The sequence below is a fragment of the Pipra filicauda genome, unplaced genomic scaffold (genome assembly GCF_003945595.2).
Source record: "Pipra filicauda isolate LSUMZ 115617 unplaced genomic scaffold, ASM394559v2 scaffold187_size1440530_pilon, whole genome shotgun sequence".
NCBI lineage: Eukaryota > Metazoa > Chordata > Aves > Passeriformes > Pipridae > Pipra > Pipra filicauda.
Window position 1 is genome coordinate 816,193 of NW_024104295.1, and position 20,789 is coordinate 836,981.

Below are 20,789 nucleotides of genomic sequence, written 5' to 3' on the forward strand. Positions count from 1 at the left end.
AGAAATGCCCCATGTAAAATGCCCTCTTACAGTGTCCTTACATGCTTAACATATCTGCATAGTCTTTGGCAGACACATCCTTGGAAACTGTACTAGTCAGCTTGGCACCTTTGGCTGGGATCCAGCCATGGCTTACTGCCCCCTTCAGAGGTTGGGCTCAGCTTCTGGTGGACAAAAGCAGAGCCTGTGTGGGCATGTCCTCTACCTGTGCATGTGTAGCTCTTTGATTTTACTGTGCTAAATTGGTGAACGTGAACTGGAGTAAACGCAGCATAGCAGAGCCTATGGACCCTCTGAAAAACAGCTCTGGTACACATGAAATTTCTAGTTCATCTCACTGAGTTGTTCAGTTGTCTTTTTTTTTAATATTTTTTTTCATTTAGTATTGTAGGGGTTTTGTGTTCTTCCGTGTTTGCTGGCATTATTTTGTCAGTTAGGGGTATGAAAAAGTCATCTTGATGGTCAGTTGGGCTATTCTGTGGAATAGGATGTGATTATTGTCCAAAAAGTCATCCTGCCAGAATACTGATTTCCATCTGGGGAACTAGGTTAAACCGAAATGTTCCCTCAGACTCTCTAGATGGCAGAAGTAACTGTCTACATTTGATGGATTTGCTGACGTAGGTATATGGACAAAGTTGCCTTTTGGCCATAGACTATTTCATAGGTTTTATCAGGAATCAGATGGGGAAAATACCAGTTTTTCTTTAGGTGAAAAATGTCCATTTTCATTTTGGTTTTTACTTATTCTTAGCTAGCTAAATGTATCAATTTGTAGAAAAGTGCTAGTATTTGAGTTACAGTTAAAAATCCTTATTTCTCATAACACTTTGGTAGGTATTTTATGAGACTACTGAGTTTTCCATCTGTCTTTTTCATTAGGTATTGTAAGTCACTGTAAATAGCAGAGAAGAGTGAAACTGCAGAAGGGAGTAATACTGGACTAAACAAATCAGTTCCTGTTTTTGTTGAAACTGTTATCAAACAACACCTTGAACAAATATCTTCAGAAAAAAATAAATAAAATAAGTAATTGATTTTATTTCATTAAAAGATGTACTTTTTTGATTTTCTTAGTACTTGGAGAGAGCTAAGCACATTTATAGACCTTTTCTTAATGTGGAGGACAGATTATCAGGAGGGAGTACTCGTGGAAGCTAGTACGAGAGCTTCAGGCTAGAAATACCACAAGGATCATGGCAGTGACCTCAGACTAGTTTAAACTGTGTGTGGTGAAATAGGAGAGTCAAGTCTTGAGGGTATGGAAAGTAAGAACTGCATATCGAGGAATTTCTTCCACACTGCAAGAGTTGTTACTGTAATAAACTTGTATCTGCATAACTTTTGCAGAATGTAGTGATATGTGTTTACTCTGTTTATGTGATGGCTGAGGGGGAAGGGGGATGGGGAGCAGAGTACAATATGGACCTATGCCACCCTTACAGTCTTAGAGATGACAATTTTGCCAAATAAAAATCAAAGAAAAATTGGAAGTATCTTGGAATTCTAGTAAAAAAAAAAAAAATAAAAAATTGTAAACTGGACTTTTGAGGAAAAGCCTGGCAGTTTGTATTGTGATCCCCTTTGGATTGTCCTGAAGTGTCCCAACAAAAATAGCTATTGTTGCAATTTTAAAGGTTATCCTTAGTTTTTAAAACTGACGCAAGTCTCAACTAATGATTTGACATAAATATGAGGAAGAAACAAGGGTGCTTTTTCTCAACTTTTGCTTGTTAGCATTGCTGCTGACTTCAGTGTGAGGGAATGTTCAGGCAGAGACAGCGATGGGAGCCCATGGATTAAGGTGTTGCCAAATGTCCGTAAGATATTTCAGTGCAAAAATTTGCAAGACATCTTGCCTAGAGGATGTCCTGTAGCTTCCCAGGAAAGAAACTTGTGAACTCAAATTTAAGCTTTAACTGTATTTTATTTTGTAACACTGAGGAGTTATTTAACTTATCTGCCTCAGTTTTCTCTTCTTCATTATAAAATAATTCTGAGAGGATTATGTGAGTACCAGTATTTTTCAATTTAAAATTCATCATGTAAGTGAATTAACTGATATTCGTAAAGGTCACAGAAGAGGATACAATCCTGTTTGTTTACTTATTCTTGATTTATCACATATTTAACTTTTCTTTCTGTTGTGTGCTTCATGTTTTTCCTCTCTTAAATAACAATTTCTAAGGATAACTCTTGTTCTTTAAACAAAAGCAAGTTGTGATTAAAGCTCTTCTAAGCATCTAAGCTGCCCTGCACCAAGATCATTGTTAGCAATATAACCATGACAACATGGTGCTTAGTCAGCATTGGGTCAGCACCGTGTATGCGATGGAGGTGCTGAGAGAAGTGAGCTGGGCAGTGTCCTGCCGCCTGCATAACATTAGCTTTTGCCATAAGGAGCAAACCTTTACCAGTTGTAACTAAGGAGTTATGGTCTTATTGATATGGATACTGTGACAACCCATTTTGGTTGTGCAGCTCCGTGCTCTAAAGCCAGCCTAGACCCTGTGAGTTCAGGCAAGGTTCACCATTACGCTCTGTGGGCGTGTCCTCACTTCCCAAGTGGGTTTTGCAGCCCAGAGGCAGTATCTGAGCTGAACACCTTCCCTGGATCTGGTGCAACCACAGCATGGGCAGCGCTCAGAGCTGTGCTGGCTGGGCTAAGGGCACAGGGCTGCTGCACTGGGCACCCCTCAACCCAGCACTGTTGGGCTCAGCCCTGCCCAAATCAGATTAACAGTGCATCCTTCATTGCACTGTGTTGCATTTCACGTAGATCATCCCTGGGAGAAATGGCAAAACATTTTGCAAGTCCTGTCACTGACCCTTGGTAAAGGGGCACCATAAAGTACTGTATTTTGAAAGAGCTCTCTATGTAGGGAAAGAAAGGGCAATCATGTGGTGTGTTCACAGGATCATCATCAGGTCTGGGTTTGATCTGGGCTTGTAAACCTTTCTTTGAACACGCCCTTTTGCCTCTTGGGTGTTTAATTTCCCCTTCTATAAAACATACTTCTTTGTTGACAGGAATGTTGTGAAGCAATTTGTAAAAAAGTTTTACGTTACTAGGGCCTACATGTAAATGTTTTCTGCTGTGGCCTGTGTTTAAGTCTGTGGTCTGTTGCCCATAGGGTGAAGAACGATCAGAAATTCCAGAGGTATTTCTGAAACTAAGTTATACCAGCATGACAAAAGCTTAACATTGCAGTTTGCCTTGTAGCTGTAGGACAACCCAGGACTGGAAGTGGGAGCTACAGCATTGTCTGACATGCCCTTTCAGAACAGTTATATGGTGGTGTTTCCTCGTTCACACTCATCTTCATGCCTGTTGTCCTAGAGTAGCAGGGCATTTCTTAGTCCTCTGTGTTGCACAAAACAGGGCACAACCTTCATGTTTCAGGTGAATCCACTGTAACAGAAGCATAAATGCAAGAGGGACTCCAGGGTACATGGAGACATGAACATCCCTTGTGTTTAACTGTCGTTCCAGCAGCTTTGCTGACATATGTGCTAATAAAAACTGTGCCTGAGTTATATTCTATTTCTTCTTGCTTTAATCTCCATGGGAGTGATTTTTTAGCTGAAGGTAAAACACACCTCAGAGCTCCAGCAGCTTCCATGAAGTAGGGCCTGTGGGTATTGACAGTGTTCAGAATTTCAACCGGGCAATGTGTGGGAGAAAAATAATGTCAGTGACTTAAACTAATGAATTTTGAGTCTCTTTGTCATGCTCAAAAGGGATTTTTAGAAGTGAGCAGTTAGTTCTGTCAAATAGAAAATGCCCTAAAGCATTGCTATATCATGATATGGATCAGACAACTCAAGAGGAAAGGCAGTAAGTTTTTTTAAGGGCATGTGATTTAAGAGAGAATAAAGAAAAAAAGTATTTATTATGCCTTTGAAAATGTCTTTTTCCCCTACAGTGAGATTGGGCCCAAAACATTTCTCCAAGTTGTATATTTAAACTGTCTATTTTAAGGCATAACATACATATTTACTTTGAAAATCCAAGACTCAAGGACAACTATAAATTTATTTTGGATCAATATTTTGTAGGAGCATTGGGGCACAGGCAAAGTCAAGACTATTCTGAAATTATTTAGACATGTATAAGGAAGATTTTTCAACTCTACCATTTATTTTGTGTTTATGGTTTCAGTAGCTCAATATTCAGCATGTTTTTAGTGGTCTGAAATGCAAAACCAGCATTTTCTGCATTCTGCACTAACTTTTAAACTGGGCAGAAAAGAGAGTCACACACAACCACAAAGCTGATATGCAAAGTGTGTCTTTTTATGCCAAAACATAGAAAGTTCCTTGTGTTCTTCCTAAGAACTTAAAGCTATCATCAAGTAGTTGGATATGTTTTTGAACGTCTTGGAAGAGTGAAATAAATGTAATCATTAACTTGCTTAAATTTTTTTTACAAATATAGTTAGTTTCTGGATTCAGAAAAGTGTTTAGCTGCATATAATATTTGAATGAGCACTAAAAAGACAATTTTACCTAGAAGAACATGGAGAAATAAATGATGTCTCAAATTAAAATAAAAAAGAAAAATTGTTTAATAATTTGTTAAATATTGGCATTAGAAACGAAATTCATAGGAAAATTCCTCTCAATTTTTGAAAGAAAACTAGTTGAATTTCAGTCTGAAACCATTTTCCAGCCAAAGGAAAATGGAAGTTTGCAGTAGGATATATAAAGATTCTGATTGCAATCTTAATGAAAGAAGTAGTATCAGCTCTTGATAATAATAGGAAAATTAAGAGCTACATTTTTTATAAAAGCAGCCTGATATGAAATATTGTTTAAGTAATGTTGAGTGGTCTGTTTAGTATTCAGGAAAATTAACATCTTCCTTCCCTAAGTGCAAGCACAATTATCTACCCACTGATTGTACAAACATCTGACTGTGTGTGTTCATTGCTCTATACCAATTATGGACAACATAAGGACAAAAATACTAAAGACTAAGGGGAAAGAGGGCTCATCTTAACTTGAAATGTCTTCTTTTCATTAAATGCCTTTGTATTCTGGGACTGCAGGTTTCCCCATTGCTTTTGCTCAGTGTTTGTATCTCAGCACCTTAAACTGCCCGTCCTGTTGCTGGTGACTTTCAAGTGAGAATCACTGAGTTACCATCTAAGTTTTGTGATTTGCTGAGATTTGATGATGACTGCACTGAGGGCCTTGTGTTCCCAACCCCCCTATTGGCCATGGGAAAACAACATTACAGTACATCTACGCTGCAATTGCTGTGGTGAATCCAGTTTGTGTAAATAATACTGTGCCTAGTTTTAATCCACCTGTGTTAATTACTGGTAGATGCAAAGGCTTGGCAGCACAGAATCTTCTCAGGATTGGAGAGAATACAGTGGAAGGCCACAAGAATGATTAATTTGGTTGGAGCATCTTTGCTCTGACAAAAGGTTGAGAAAACTGGGACTGTTCAGCCTGGAGAACAGAAGGCTCAAGGGGTGCGATGTCATCAATGTACAAAAGTACCTGAAGGGAGAGGTCAAAGATAACACAACCGGGCTCTTTTCATTCATGTCCATTGAGAAGACCAGAGGCAATAGTCATGAACTGAAACATGTGAGGTTCCCTCCTAACATCAGGAAAGACTTCTTCACTGTGAGGGGCACCAAGCACTGGCACAAGTTTCACAGAAAGGCTGTGGAGTCTCCCTCCCACAAGACATTCAAAAGCTGTCTAGACATGGTCTGTGAAAGTGGCTGTAGGTATCCCTGTTTGAGTGGGATGGGGGGTGGATCAGATGACCTCCAGAGGTGCCTTTCAACCTCAGCCATTCTGTGATTCTGTGATCTGCCACCTTTCAACACCAATGCAGAAGCTATACCTGTTCCATCTCTTACAGACAGCAAGAGAGTAAAGGTGTTTTCTCCTGGCACAATACAGTGTTGTACAGAGACACCTGAGATGTCTCAGAAACAGCAGTGGGCTTTCAGTGATACATGTTCAGGCAGGACACCCATGCCCTGGGTATGGATTGGATATGTATGCTCAGCTGGGCTTACCAGTTCCTGTTTCCTCTGTATCCAGAGTAGTTCAGCTGAACGCTTACTTCTGATCTACTCCCTAGCGCTGTACATCCCAGGAAATTTCATAGTTTGGTTGCAGTCCTGTGGCAGGTTTCCTGTTTCCTGTTGTGCAGGTACCTGTTAAGCGTTCCCACATTTGAGATGCTCATGAGAAGATCTTTCTTTAGGAGCCAGGCCCAGCATGGTTAGAACTAATCAACACCATCAAGTCCAGTCTGATTTCTTCTGTTGATTGGGATGGCTCTTTCTCAGTGCTTCAGTCCTTGGAGGGCTTTGGACCTTGCGACAGCATGGGGCTGGTCTGTAGCAATGCTCATGAGTCACAGTCATCCAGCACTGGCCAGTGGAGTACAGGCACCTGGTGGTTATACAGGAGTCAGCATAGCCCTGGCAGGGCCAACACAGGCGTTGTGGAAGGGGTACTTTGTATCCCTTCACTCAGTCCCTGGTCTGTATTATCCATGTTTCTTTCCATTATTGAGCATCTCAGATCCTCCCATTCCCTGCCAATAGCTATATGACAGTGGTGTTCTTTCTGTCTTGGTGAATAGGAATGTCCATATTTTGCAATTCAGCACCTCCGATTACTCATGTTTCTCCCTGTGTGCTAAGCATGACTATTAGCAGTGCTGTGAAACTGAAAGAATCCAAAATTGCTCTTGTTTTTGTGTGAGACCTCAATTTTACTCCTGCTAGCAGTTTCACCTGGGGCTTTATCCTATATAATGTCAGCAAATTGAATTGTGAATATAAAATTCCTAGTGCTAAAATGAAAGTCTGGGAGGGGTTGGGGTTTTATTGATAAGTATGAAGTTAAAATGCAAAATTTATGTGTAAGGAAAACTGGATGCTATAAAAGGATAAATTTCTTCCTCAACTACTTTTTAAAAAAGTACCTTGTGATTTACCAACAACTTTCAGTGCAGAGCAGACTTGGTGTGTTTGGGATTTTTCATTAGCCTTCTTAAGGTAAACTTCTGATTTATCTAATTGAAAAACAGTAAGAGTCTTCTGAGTACTGAGTTAGCACATTTATCAAGGCACAACCATACCATTGTTGTATGCTCTATTCCAATAGTCTGTTGAAAAGGAAAATGTCATACGTGCTTTATTTTTTAAGAATTGTGAGTTGATTTTTCTCTTCTCATAGACACATAGACTTTGAAACCAGATCACTACTGTGCACTTCAGAATATGTAACTTCCTATTACGTTTGCTTGCAGGTGTATTATATCTTCAGTATGGAGATGAAACAAAGCAGTTGCGGATGCCGAATGAAATCACAAGCACAGACACAATTCGTGCCCTTTTTGTAAGTGCCTTCCCCCAGCAGCTGACAATGAAAATGCTGGAATCGCCAAGTGTCGCCATTTACATCAAGGATGAGAGCAGAAACATATACTATGAATTGTGTGATGTGAGGTAAGTAAACACAGAATTATAGCTGCTGGTTTTGTTGGTTTGGGGGGGTTTTTGTGTTTTTTGTTTTGTGGTACACTTATAGAATAAAAGGGAGTGGTGTTGATAAGTATCTGACAGAGAGTGGCCTGACACGTAAAGGTATGTTCAGTGGTGTCTGAGTAATATGGGAGGTTTGGTCTGACAATGCCTTCAGCTGTAGGTGCAGTATCCAAATGCACAAACCACTGATAAATGGCATACCTTGTTGAAATATTGATATAATACATAAAGGTTCACATATTTAATATGTTTATTGAATTTTAACTGAGACATAATTATTTGAAATACAGAATACAGAGTAAACATTTACAGAAAAACTGGGTTTTTTCTTTGCTGGTAGCACAAAGCCTGATCTCACGAGCCTGAAATAACAAACATGAATGTCACTTATTTCTTCACAACAGTTCCAGTTGTTCATCATCTAACACAAACTGAGTTCACCACAGCAATTGCAGTGTAGATGCACTGTAATGTTTTTCTCCCATGGCCAATATAAACAGGAGTAAGAGAAGTGTACTTTCCACTGCTGCCTTTTTTCTTCTGGAGATCCTGTGGCTCAGGTGTTTCTCCATATCACATTGCAGTTGAAAGAGCAAGTTGGAGCTTTTCTAGCCTTGCCACATCCAATTCTCCCATCCCTGTTCTTAGTCTCTGAATAACACCACACTCCATTTTCTCACCTCTGTCTTGCTCTCCTCAGGCTGTTTATCCAGTGTCTTGTCATCAGCCAGCCTCTTAGATTTCAATTTCTTTTAATCTTACTTGCTTTACAGATTCCCACACCCCTGTTTGGCCACTGTAATACCTCTATGAAGATCCATCTGATTTTTTGCATCGTCATCAGTCATCATTTATCCAAGTTTCTTATACATCAAACAGTCTTTCACAAGATCAAATCAACTGAGTGAATCAAGATAGGTGTTACTATATCTCTGTTGCCAAGTGCATTATTGCCAACTATCATCTGGCCCATCAGCTTGTTCTCTCTCACTTTATCCCTCCATCTTCCCTCAAGTTTCAGACTAGCAGTTTATGACTTCATCTCCTCCCTGCCCCCGAGAATGTGGTGTGGTGGTTGATTATCTTAATGCCACTCCACGTTTTTTTCCCTTGCTCCCATTGCAGGCATCACTCTGCCAACCTGAGGCCAGGCTCAGTCTCAACGTCTGCTTCCTCTGCTCCTATGCCTGTATTGTAGAGTATTTCTAGAGGAAATCCCACAACACAGCTGACTTCCTCCATAACAAAATTCTCTCAGTTCTGCCACCCTTCTCACTTAGGAAACCTCAGCAATTCCAGCTTACTGGAGTCCAAAGCATGCTCTACCAGCTGCGTTTTCACCACCTTTGAATAATTTCCACAACAGTTTCTCCATTTCTGTTCCTTACTCTTCACAAGATCTTGCCAGTATCTCCTCTCAGAGAACAGATGAAATGAAGCATCATTTTTCTCTCCTTTGCTTGCTATGTCTTCCTTCACTTCTCTTCTTTCTTCCTTATGTTAAATACAAGGGTTTCAGTCAACTCCTTAAGCTCTCCATCTCCCTCAGAGGTTCATGTTCCTCTGTGCCTTTCATTAGGCAATCATACTCCTTCCCCTTTTCTTCCTTTTTCCTTTTTTTTTTTTAATCGCTGGGGACAAAGCATTATCTTTCTGTTAAAGTCCAATCTTTTTAGTAAAGTGATTCAGAGTTCTGTGTCCAGTCTAAGTTTTAGATTTTTTTTCTGCAGAATGTCCCTATAGTACAGCCTTTCCTTTCCCATCACGTAGTGTAAAAACACTCTTCTAATTCATGAGTTTTTTAATAGCAACTGCTGTAATCGTCTTTTCTCAGCAGTTGACACAGGTAATAGGTAATCTTGTTCACTCTTACTCATTCAAATGAAGCAACAAATATCGTTCTCCTAGTTTGACAGGCAGACTGTTTCACATGCATTTTTTTCACTTGTCCTCTGGCTGTATCTTCTCCATCTCATTAAATATAAACTACTTGTCTTCATTATGAGGGCTCCTCCAAGCCCACTTCAGTGCTACTTTTCATTTCTCATTCAGTACCAAGTGCCATCTGCTTCCACTTGGTGAATAATGCCAACTTGAACTCTAGGTATCTTTAATTTTCAAACAAATGCCTTCATGCTCTCTCTCAGGCAGCCCTCTAATGTGCTTGGAAGTTGTCCTCCGCAGACACCTGCAAAGCCACTGCTTTGGTCTCCCTTCCACTCTCTCTGTTGCTTTGGCTACTCAGAGCATGCCTGTGGTCCCAGGATTTGCTTGTTGCTCCTCTGACTGAAGAGACTATGGTCTTCTAATTTCTTTTTGTTCTCTTATCTTTCTGCAGCTACCCAGTTGTCTTTTGTGACCTCTATTCACTTTGTAAGCTGATGAAGAAGTTGTATTCCTGGGGTGTTTATACAGCACACAGATGAGTGAGGCCTTTGAACATGCCAAGGGCATCTGGGAGATACAGTAATGCAAATTATAGTAATAATAAAAGTACTGTAATATATACCTGTTATCAGTAATGTTTATCTTAGAATAGCAAAATGGTGAGGTGAAATACAATTCACATCAGAGATCAAATGCCTAGTATTCTGGTGCTTTGCCTTGCAGCAATGTTTTGCTTTAAAGTGTCATGTTACTACAAGAAATATTTACGGAAAAGGCTTTTAAAAGAAACTCCAGTTAGTTGAGGTACCATCTCATAGCCACCCGACAGAAAAGACAGCAGATAAAATGTATTTAAATGAATAATATACCATTTCTTGAACCAAAGATGAGAGAACTTGCTTTGTATCAAAAAGAACATAGTTCCAAGTCGAGGCAGAAAATAGTAACTGAGACTCCCAGTGTAGGTCTTAAAGCAAAAGGGTCACATTTGCAAGATGGAAAACAGTTTATGTTACCATAAATAATTGAAGAACTTGAACTTGCTGCAAGGTAGCTATTTTCCTATGCAGTCTACAAGTAAACACTCATAAATACTAAACTTCTCATCAGCCCTCCAGTTCTTGAACAGGAGGCACTGATCTATCTCTTAAGCTGTGGGGTTTCCTTAATAACTACTTGACACCTACAACAGCAGCACAAGTTCTGACTAGCTACTCATTGAAAGCAATCACTGATTGTAATATGACATTGTAAGAAAGAAATTGGACCTGCCCGAGAATCCTTTCCTTCATTTTTAAATGATAATCCCAGTGATTAAGATCAGTTCACTAGACTGGTAGCTGCACCTGGAGGAAAGGAATTCAGTCACATGTAAGTAAATTCTCTAGAGTTCACTACTGGGAAGTGAAAGGAGTCTCAGCTTTGAGAGGATGTAAGTGAGCATAGATCTCAGGCTTTGCTACTGATTAAAATGTGAACCAGAAATCAGCAGAACTCAGGGCAAGTGTCAAAGCCATAAAATTATTGGAAGGTAGATTTTGAGACAAAATAAAAACCTGCTGTTGTCTAACTCTTTCCTAAATGTAGTAGTTGAAAAATGAACTAATTAATGACAAAGTACTAATTAAACAAAAGTATTTTCCTAGGGCTTTTCATCTAAACCATTTCTGTGATAGCTTTCATCAAAACTTTCACTAATTTATTTGTTTCTGTAATATCTATTTTTTCCCTTAAAAAAAGTCTCTATTATAGATAAAGTTTAGAGGAAGAATTTATCTGCTACTGAATTTTTAGCTTTTGTGGATTTTTTTTCAGCTTTGTGAACAAGCTGATAATAAAACTTTCGTCAGGAATAATCACAATTAGAAAGACTGCTTTTCTTTTGATATTCTTCCTTCTTAGAATAGCAAAAATTCATGTGGGCTGAGTGCACAATAAAACATGTAAATATTAACTAAATCCTTTTTAGTGCCGTGTAATGTTGAAGCTCTATTGTCTTCAAAGTGTTTTCACTCTATGGCAGGACCTTGAAAGAAACTTAACACTATCTAATTTTTGTGGGTGTGTAGTTGTAGTGAAAGAATGATACTTCCCATGGGAAAGAGAATCAAAGTAGGCTTTTGTTTGTTTGTGTGTGTCTAAGTTATGGCATTTACGTTTTTCTTATAGACCGGCTGCAGACCTCCTATGTTTGTCTTTTACCTGAAACTTTTGGGCAACAAAGTAATAAAACTACTTTCATCTGTTGTCATTGCTGATTCTTTTAATTCCAGGAATATTCAAGACCGATCTTTCCTTAAAGTTTACAACAAAGATCCTGCACACGCATTTAATCACACTTCCAGAGCTGTAAATGGAGATATAAGGGTAAGTACTACTGCTGCATTTATACTCCTTTTTCCTCCATCTTTTATGCTAAATGTTTAGATTATTAAATGTAATATGTACACAACAATTCATAAAATCGAGGGTATGTGTACAACATGTATACAGAGGAAGAAACTGATAATGCTTGCTGTAATGTTTCTTAACTGCTTTGCTTTTTCCAGTTATTTGCCCTGGGCATTAACTGGATGTTTGATCTTGTTTAGATGCATTAAAGCATGTGAAGCAAAATATAACCTTTAATTATGTATTTTGTGACACAGACAGTACTCAGTTTTTATAGCTTCCAATTTTGTGTTTCCAAAGCTTTTACAGTGAAGTATGGCATGGTGTTAGTACACTCCAATAAGGTTTCAACACAGATTGGTTTACAGAGGCTGAGCAAATGTACCTAGCTTGAAGTCTGTTGAAATTTTAAATAGGAAATTCTGATAAATACCCATTGTGGTGTAAATGGTTTTGTTTTTTTCTAACATTTTCTACCTGTACTGAACAAGGATGAGTATATTTGCATTTTCAAGTTAACATTTTGTATCAGGAAACTGTAGAGAATGCATTTGAAACATTTGGTTCCTCTCTCTCGTTGCCTCTGTCTTTCACTGGACTGTATTTCCCACCTTGATGCCGAGAAGGAAGGAGATGCTGTGTGGCTCCTCTTCCATCATGTTACCCACAGCTGGTGTTGCAGTAGAGGGTGGTGGTGGTGGTGAGATTACACAACCTCAGGAAATGGTACAACCACATGAGCTCAATGGGGCCAGAACGCCACTACTGTCCTACCTGATTTGTGGCTTTTATGTGTGTTCCAAAACTGATTCAACTGTGCAGAAAACTTCCTGTGATTTGCTTAATTGTACATTTTCTTCTTGGTTTTGTTATCAATTCTGAGCATGCCTGACTGCTCTATTACTAATATGTCATGTAAGTAGTTATTCTGTTTAAACAGTTTGAGGCCACATTATTTTAGAAAGATTCCAATAGCTGATTTAGAGGCACTAGTCTCAACCACCTTTCATTTATACACTTCAATTATAAAATGCTCCTTGGTATAGGTCAGAAATCTAATTACTTGATTATTCACACTGCTGCACACACAGCATGAGCAAGCAAATAGATATGCATTAAAGGGATGATGTGATACTTTTTAGTGTCTTCTGTAAGGTCCTGAAATTCTTCAGTTCTAGTTATATTCCTGTGGCAGTAAATGGATGTATCCACTACGTCTCATTCATATTCGAAAGCATGACATCATTGTGCATTGTGATATTAATTCATGTAACAATTTCACTTTGGCTTTATAAAGTTATGTTATACTGTTCTTGTTTCTATGTACAGTGGGTGCTGAAGGTATCTACTGTGGTAAAAGGTATCTATTTGTGCGTTCTAGACTTTTTCAGATACAGTTAGCTACTGTAGTTAGCTATATATTCAGAAGTAAAGATTACTTCTTTGGCCCTCTTCCAGGCATTTACTGCCAAACAGAGTTGTTTTGAACACAGGTGCTGCTTCTGTGCAAAAACTGTAATGACTTGAATTGCTTATTTTAAAATACTGTGTTGTACAACAGATATGCACGCTTGACATCTCCTGATTATGGCTGAGTTAGCTCCTTTTGGCCATAACCAAAAAATACTGGTGACACAGTGATGACCTTTGCAGAAGTTGTGTTTTCTTGGTAGAATATTATATTTGACCCTACAAAAATGCAAAGATGCCACTTTGAAATTCTGTGCATCCAACAAAACAGCTATTTTCTCATTTGGCTTTTCCTTTGTATTGGCAAATTTCTTGTCTTTCTGGTCTGAGAGGTGAAGTCACAGCCGGGATGTTCACTGGGGCTTTGTGGAGAAACATGCAAAAAGTCTTCCTTTTGAACTATGTGAACTTCTGCACTTCAAAGTTACGAGCATGGAAACAAGTGATTTCTTGACCTCCAGAAATAATGAAACCTCTTTGTCTAAGGATGTGTGTCTTTTGGTTGAGTTCTTCCTTATGCAGCAACACTCAGGTCCTAACTGAGGCTTTTCCTAAAGTAATAACACTCTGCAGTAACACTCTCCAGTGTTAATCCCCTGGAGTCTAAGATGGAGCACACACCACAGCTTTTCCTCTCTTTGGCAGAAGTACTGTAGGATCTCCTCTCAAATCTCTAATTTGGCAAAATTTGTAGGGACATAGTAGTCTTATGGTTTCTACCCTTTGGTTAAATCTGGTTAACATTCACCTGGAGGTTCACAGGTTATTAGTTCAGCAGAAACAACCACCAATAAAGAGATTGATTATCTATCCCTCTTTTCTTAGCAAACCAGTTTAAGGGGAATGGAACTGTGGGGGGACTAAGTGAGAAACATGTACATTTTATGTCCTGTTAATGCACAGTACACATAAGATTGTAGAAAACTTGTTTCTCATCCCTTGTTTTGTGTTTGCATATCTTTGCTTTGGGCAAATTGATTTTTTTCAATTTCATATGATAAATGAGTGCTAAATTCACTACAGTAGGAAGGAGGGAGGGCGTGCTTTGCATTATGTTTAACTGTTTCAAAATACCTACAGAAAAGCAGCTTATTGTCTGACCAGTTGAAAAACAGTATTTAGAATATCATGAATTAGCCCTCGTAAGTACATTTTTCCATGGTGATACTGAGCGTGGTTGTATCTCCAGCCAAATGTGAATTCAAGCTTTATTTTTTTGAGGTTTGGGAAAGTTTTGCCTTTACAGATTTTTCTACTGTTTACCTTCTTGTCCCTTTGGAATGTTTATCCCTGGGTTTGATGATGTTCAGGCTTCTATTCATGTGATTTATAATCATTTCCATGTAACAGACCCAAAATAATCTCAGAAAATAATGTTAACTGCCAGCTTGAACACCTGTTTTAACTACCAAACAGATGTGAGACCTGTATAAGAGTTGGCAGTAACACTTGAAATAGTAAGTATTATCCATATGGACAAGAAGACTTCAGAATGCTCAAGAAGAATGTGGGGTCTGTAAGTCTCAGATCTTTATCGAACCATGTCCCTTAATTCTAATTTTCCTGGTTGTCTTTGTTTCATGCATTTTTCTGAGTGGGTTGAGTTTGAGAAAAGGGAATTTGCTGAGGGGCCAAGCAAACTCTAAAGAAAAGTTTCTCTTGAAATCCTTCCGAGTGCCTCACTTGCTTACTAATATTGTGTCATGGCCATTTACATCTTGAAGAGCATGGTTTATTTGACAGATCTGCCATGTTGAATGCTGCTCAAGCAAGAGGTAGCCACATAGTGCTGTCTCACTCAGTATTTGTGCTTGTCCTCTTCCTTTATTTATTTTTCCTTTCCCAAAATGTACACTGAAAGTCCACAACAGATGGGGTTTTTTTTGAAAAATGTATCTTCACATTGCTGCATTTTTTCATTCATTTATTCCTTCATCTGAGCTTGTATCGTTCATCAGCATTTTCTAGCTCTCTGTGCAACAGTACTACTTCTGACAAAATACTGTCTCATGAACAAATGTTTAAATGGTCTTTCTACTCCCTCTGGCATTGTTCTGAATTCCAGTGTAAATGCATGTACATGGCCATGCTGGTCTGTGCCCTTGGAATTAGCATTTGTGATTTGCACAGATTACAAGGAGAAGTTGTTTTCTCAGACTTACAAAGTGCAGGGCCCAGGTTGCCTCCCCTCCATTCAGAGGTGGTGTATATAGATTGAATGTCAGGAGATGACAGTAAAGAACTGATGGCTGAGTGAACTGAATTTCTTTGCAAGTGTCACAGCTCCTTTCGTCCTGGGCTGTTGCACTGAAGTAATTCCCCCACTGAATGTGCACAGCATATTATCTTTCCCCATTTCCTATGCCCTCCTTTTATGGAGTGACTAAAGGGGGAAGAATCCTAAAATATAATCTCCCACTTCTGTTACAGAAACTAGTCTGGTGGCACAGTTGGATGTTAGTAATGTTGGTTTATGCAGTGGTTTGATTTGGTCTTCACCTGCCAGCCAATTTTGAGAATTAGGAGGGAATTTGTACTTCGTAAAAAACTGGTGGCTATTTTGCTTGGCAGTCTTTCTCTTCCCATCCACCTGCCCTAAAGTCTGTGGGTTACACTTTATTTTGAAGTCCTAGACCCACCATGATTTTGCTTAATTCCCTGACTTGTATAAGACTTCTGCTGGGTGGGTGAGGCCAGAATATCTAGAGAATGCTTGTTGTGGCTGCTGTTGTATTGAGGTATGCTGTGAGGTGTTTGGGATTTTTTTCAGAGACTCTTTCTCTAAGAAAGAGTAATTAGGGCAAGTTGAGTCAGACCTGAGTGGGGGCAGTGCAGGGTACCTGTAAACTCCAAATTTTCTAGGAGTTAGTGTGGCAAAAAGATGATGATGTTCCTGGCAGCAAGGAGGGTTTGGGTTGTCAGGGTGAGAGGAGAGGATGTAAAATGAGTTGTACAGTAAAATGAGACAGACATTTGATAAGTTGGATAAACTTGTGCTAAGTAGCTTTTACTAATGAAATGGCACACCAACTTTTGACTTTTCCCCTGAAAATGCCTGGATAGGAGGTTGCTAACATTTTAATTCTGTAGAGTTAGATGCAATTCACAAACTTTAAAAAAACCTCTACAAGTGCTAAAACCCCTCAGACAACTCCCCAAGAATTTAAGGCTTCCAAGAATGTTGAAATTCAGTGCTGGTTTGCAGGAAAGATAGTAAAAGCAGAATCATCCTTCTGTGTTCTCGAGGTACCTGTAAACATACCTGCAGGTTCTTTAAGATGTTTAATTTATTTTTATTGGATTGTTTGTGATCTTAACATCACAAATAAACATAAAAGCTGATAATGCTGCCAAAATTATATTTTTTCAATTCATACTACAGCTAAAAAACAAAAACAAAAGAACTGCTTGCACTACATAGAGGTATTTAGAACAAATGTATTTATTGGAAAAGAATTCAAACAATAAATTGGGTGAATGCATTTTAGTGCTAGAATGCCTATGGGACAGCATTTATGTAAGTTGCCATGTGTTTGCCTTACCGATCGTATTACTGTAAAACTTTGTTTTCTTTAGGGAAGAAAAAGGAAAAAAAAAGAAAAAAAAAGATAAAGCAAATGCTAATACCTCTATTATCTGATAGAGACCTTCCAAATGATACAAATCTCATCTTTCCTGCTGTTTTGCTGTCTGCTTTTTCTAATGCTCTTTTTGTCATTGAGAGGTTATGACAACATGAGCCATATTGTATTTATAAACATCACGTGTTTCCTTGATATGACTTGCAGTGTCTGCCAAACAGAACACATGGAAGAAACATTTCTCATTAGCTCAGCATTGGTTTTGGTTATACTGATTTCCGGGACAGGAAAAATGCCTTCTTTACTCAGATTTAGCTTTCATACAGTAGAAAGAAAGCCTCTGAGTGTCCATGAAATCTCTTGAACAGAGACGCTGCAGTTCTTGTAGCCCACATACTTTGTCTGAGGAAAAGAGAAAAAGTGCTTTATTTTAAAGAGCAAATGTAATGGCATCTATTTCTGAAACTAATTCTGAATTAAAATACCTGCCAAAGTCATCTAGAAACAGAACTCACCGAGAGATGTAAGGTAAGATGATGCTTATAAATCAAGGAGGATATCTAATTCCTCTTTTCTTTTTTTTTCTTTCCAAACTGAAAGATATTTTCATATTAACTGGGAATTTAAATCATAACAATGGAAACTGTTTCTTCTTCCTTGAGCCGTATGAGAAAATAAATGTTTAACTGCTCTCTAAATCACCAAACTCTACTTTCAGATTTTATGTCTAGTTTCAAACCTACATATTGAACATGAACAGTTATTTTCCAACTTGCCATTACAAATCTTGCTGAGATTGGAACAAAATATATAATAAAAGTCTTTGATGTTCTGGATTCTTTTAAATGATATGGATTTTCCTACTTTTGCCTTGAGTGGGTTTTCAGTGGTTGCCAATTATTTGTGCAACTACAGACCTGCAGACACTGAGAAGTACCTGCATCCAATCAAACTGTGATGAGAGACTGTAAATGTACCTGTTCTCTTTCATTCATATATCCTTTGATATACAATACCTACTGCTGTACAAAGCCTAAGTTAGTGGGAAAATGGATAGAATTACAAAGAAAAAAAATTATTTTTTTTTAAATTCAGCTACGCATAAAACAATATATTAATCTGAAACGTTTTCCAGCCAAAAGCCAGTCTGTTTGAAGATACAGATCCTGTGTTACAGTTGGATGGATACTGCACTGTGGCTTTTTTAATATGATGGCTAATTTTTTTGGTGTACTATATTTATTTCACAAACATTGTGTGTAATGAATATAAGGAATATAAATGTATAGATCCTATTACTATACCAACTTTTAAAAAGATGCCTCTTCTTTTTTTAAAAGAAATTTTCAAGGAATGAGGATGGATTTTAGGTTTACATTAAGCTGGCCGTTGAAAGAAATCGTCATGTTCTTGATATTAAACTGTTCAAGGAACATGAGTTTGCCACACCCATGCAGTAATATCCCAGTTAGTCTAAGAGGAGTGTCATATGGTAGATATCAGAAACCAGTTACCTGGAAGCTCCCAGAGAGTGGAATTTTTAGGGGGAGAGTTCTTTATTTCCTGCTAACAGGCCTGTATTCAAACTGGCCTGCCTTTCATGTTGAGGTTTTCTTAGAGCTTTTCCTGGAGCTGATGAAGTTACTTAATGGCAGCATACTATCTGTCTTGGGTGAAGGTCTCTTCAGCCCTTCATTAAAACTAAAAATCTTATTTCTCACATAAGTTTGAGGTTGTCAGGGAAAGGTTTTGCTGCCTTCAGTGGGAGCTTGCCCTGAATAAAAACATAAGGATTGGATTTGAATCTATTTTTTATTGTCTACTAGTTTCTGGTTTTATTCTTACTCCACCTCTTTTTACATAATGTTTTCTTGTGCCAATTCTTTAGAAGTTTTGCTCACTCTTTTTTTTTTTCACTGCCCTTGCTTTTAGTAGAACAGTTTGCACTAATTTGACTGTTTACTTGAAATTCCTAAATAGCTGACAGAGTCAGATGTTGCTGGAGCTCCCTAAACACATTGACAAATATAAAAATGCTCATAGCTGTGACCTCCCTTACAAGGAGGGGAGGTCCTCCTTTCTGTCCTTTGTAAACCAGGTAGCTTATCTGAATTGCTGGAGTCCCGCAAGTCAAAGTCCGGTCGAGATTTGTGATTTCCAGGTAGCTTTCCAAATGAACTGTTGCTCGAACAGGGGTTAAAAATCACTTTGTGAAAGTGGGCATTTTGCTTCCATGGTTCCTGGAAAGTTAGTAGAGTTAGAAACAATGTTTTGTCTTCTGCAAACAAGCCATTCACTTGTTATTCAGGACCTTAACTTTCCCAAGAAGTTTTTCGCAAGTCTGAAATGTGTTACTTCATGGTCATGTCCCAGATTCTCTGCTTTCCACTGAGTCTTCACTTCAGGATGTTTTTAGTTACCTGCCTCTAGATAAGCCTTATGAATACTAAAGGGAGGAGTTAACAAGTACCTGGTGTTTAAGAGAATACAGCTGTCGATCTGAGGATCTTGATTCTTCTCTGTGTGGGATTGTACTTTTTCTATTAAGGGCTCTGGAAAACTAATCAGACTTCTGAAAGTATGAGCAGTAAAAATATTTTTTCTTGGATTCATGTTAAGATCTGGGGTTAAAAAAAGCCTCAGCTGGCAAAAGCAAGATAGTTGCAAATATCAGCACGCAACAGGACTCCATGAGAAATGATGTGATGCTGAAATTATTTTTGTCTGAATATATGCCTTTCTTACATCATTGCAAATTTGAACTCCATGTGACTAAGTAAAAAGACTGAAAGGGTGTGTTGGATAAAGGGCTAGTCCCTCAGTCACTTAATATTTACTATAGATAGCTTGGCCTTAGGGTAAACTAGGTTGTTTACTTCAGCCATGCTGACCAATTTGTATATTTTTTGGATAGAAGGAAGTAAAATGAAAAAAAATGTAGGATTCAAACAGTATAGGAAGAAGTTTGTGATCTAAAGGGACTCTTAGTTGAGGCACTGATAGCACTTTTAAGATTGCAAAAGACATACTTACAACTGCAAATGCTGTTTGACCTTACAGCTCTGAGATGCAGTGTGGCTTGGACACTTGCATCACAAAATCCAGTTGTGAATAAGACTTCCATGACCATTTCTCCTGCCAGTAGTGCTGACTCCAAAACTGAGCACAGCAACTTATTTCTTCTGATTTGCTATGTGCTTATATTGGAAGAAACAGGTGTAAGCATGCTGCTTATGTCTTTTGATTATCAGCTCTATTTTAGAATATTTTTATATTATTTACATCCTAACCTATTTCATATATCTGTAATAGAAATTGCATTGACTTAGTTGTTTGGTAATGTCAGATGAGACCAAGGGTTATGCTTTCCTTTATGTTCATTTAACTATATCAACTTGCTCAGTTTTATTTGGCTTCAGTGCAGTGAGAAGAGATACAAATATGGAACAAAAATAAGAGCTGAGTCGTTAGTACAGGGAGTCAGAAAGCCATGCATTTATTTTGATTTATGAGTGCAGTTACTAAAAGTATTTCTTTTTTTTAAAGAGCAGAAATTTGATATACAGCATATTTAAACCAAATAAAAATGCTGATCTGTACCAGAACTGTACATGTTTGAAACTATTCCTTTTTTGGAAAAAAAGAGATGACCCCATCAGTTCTGTGGTGCCCTGAGGAAGTGCTGAAATTGAGACTGGTCTGAAGGGTTTGGCTCCCTGCATTGGTGGCGGCTGTGTGTGTTATGTACATGATGTCCTTCATCTCTTCAAAGAAGATGGGGAGGAGGGAGGAAATGCTTGCTGCATTTTCATGAATTACATGACTGTTCTCAGAAAATCCTACCATAAAAAGCATCAGTGGAAAAGCAAAAGAAAGGAACAGTTGGTTTGAAAGCAAAAACAACAGTTGGTTTGAATGCAGCACCAGGTAT

General features: G+C 38.3%; 1 protein-coding gene across 6 annotated transcripts in view; it reads left to right on the plus strand.

The window, feature by feature from the left end:
- KIAA1217 (KIAA1217 ortholog) overlaps nucleotides 1-20,789 on the plus strand; it is a 233,054-nt gene that overhangs the window by 148,733 nt on the left and 63,532 nt on the right. For all 6 annotated transcript variants that reach the window (XM_027751716.2, XM_027751733.2, XM_039380160.1 and 3 more), the window contains exons 4-5: nucleotides 7,292-7,490; nucleotides 11,690-11,783. In XM_027751716.2, coding sequence (XP_027607517.2) covers nucleotides 7,292-7,490; nucleotides 11,690-11,783 — 293 coding nt within the window. The remainder of the gene's footprint in view (nucleotides 1-7,291; nucleotides 7,491-11,689; nucleotides 11,784-20,789) is intronic.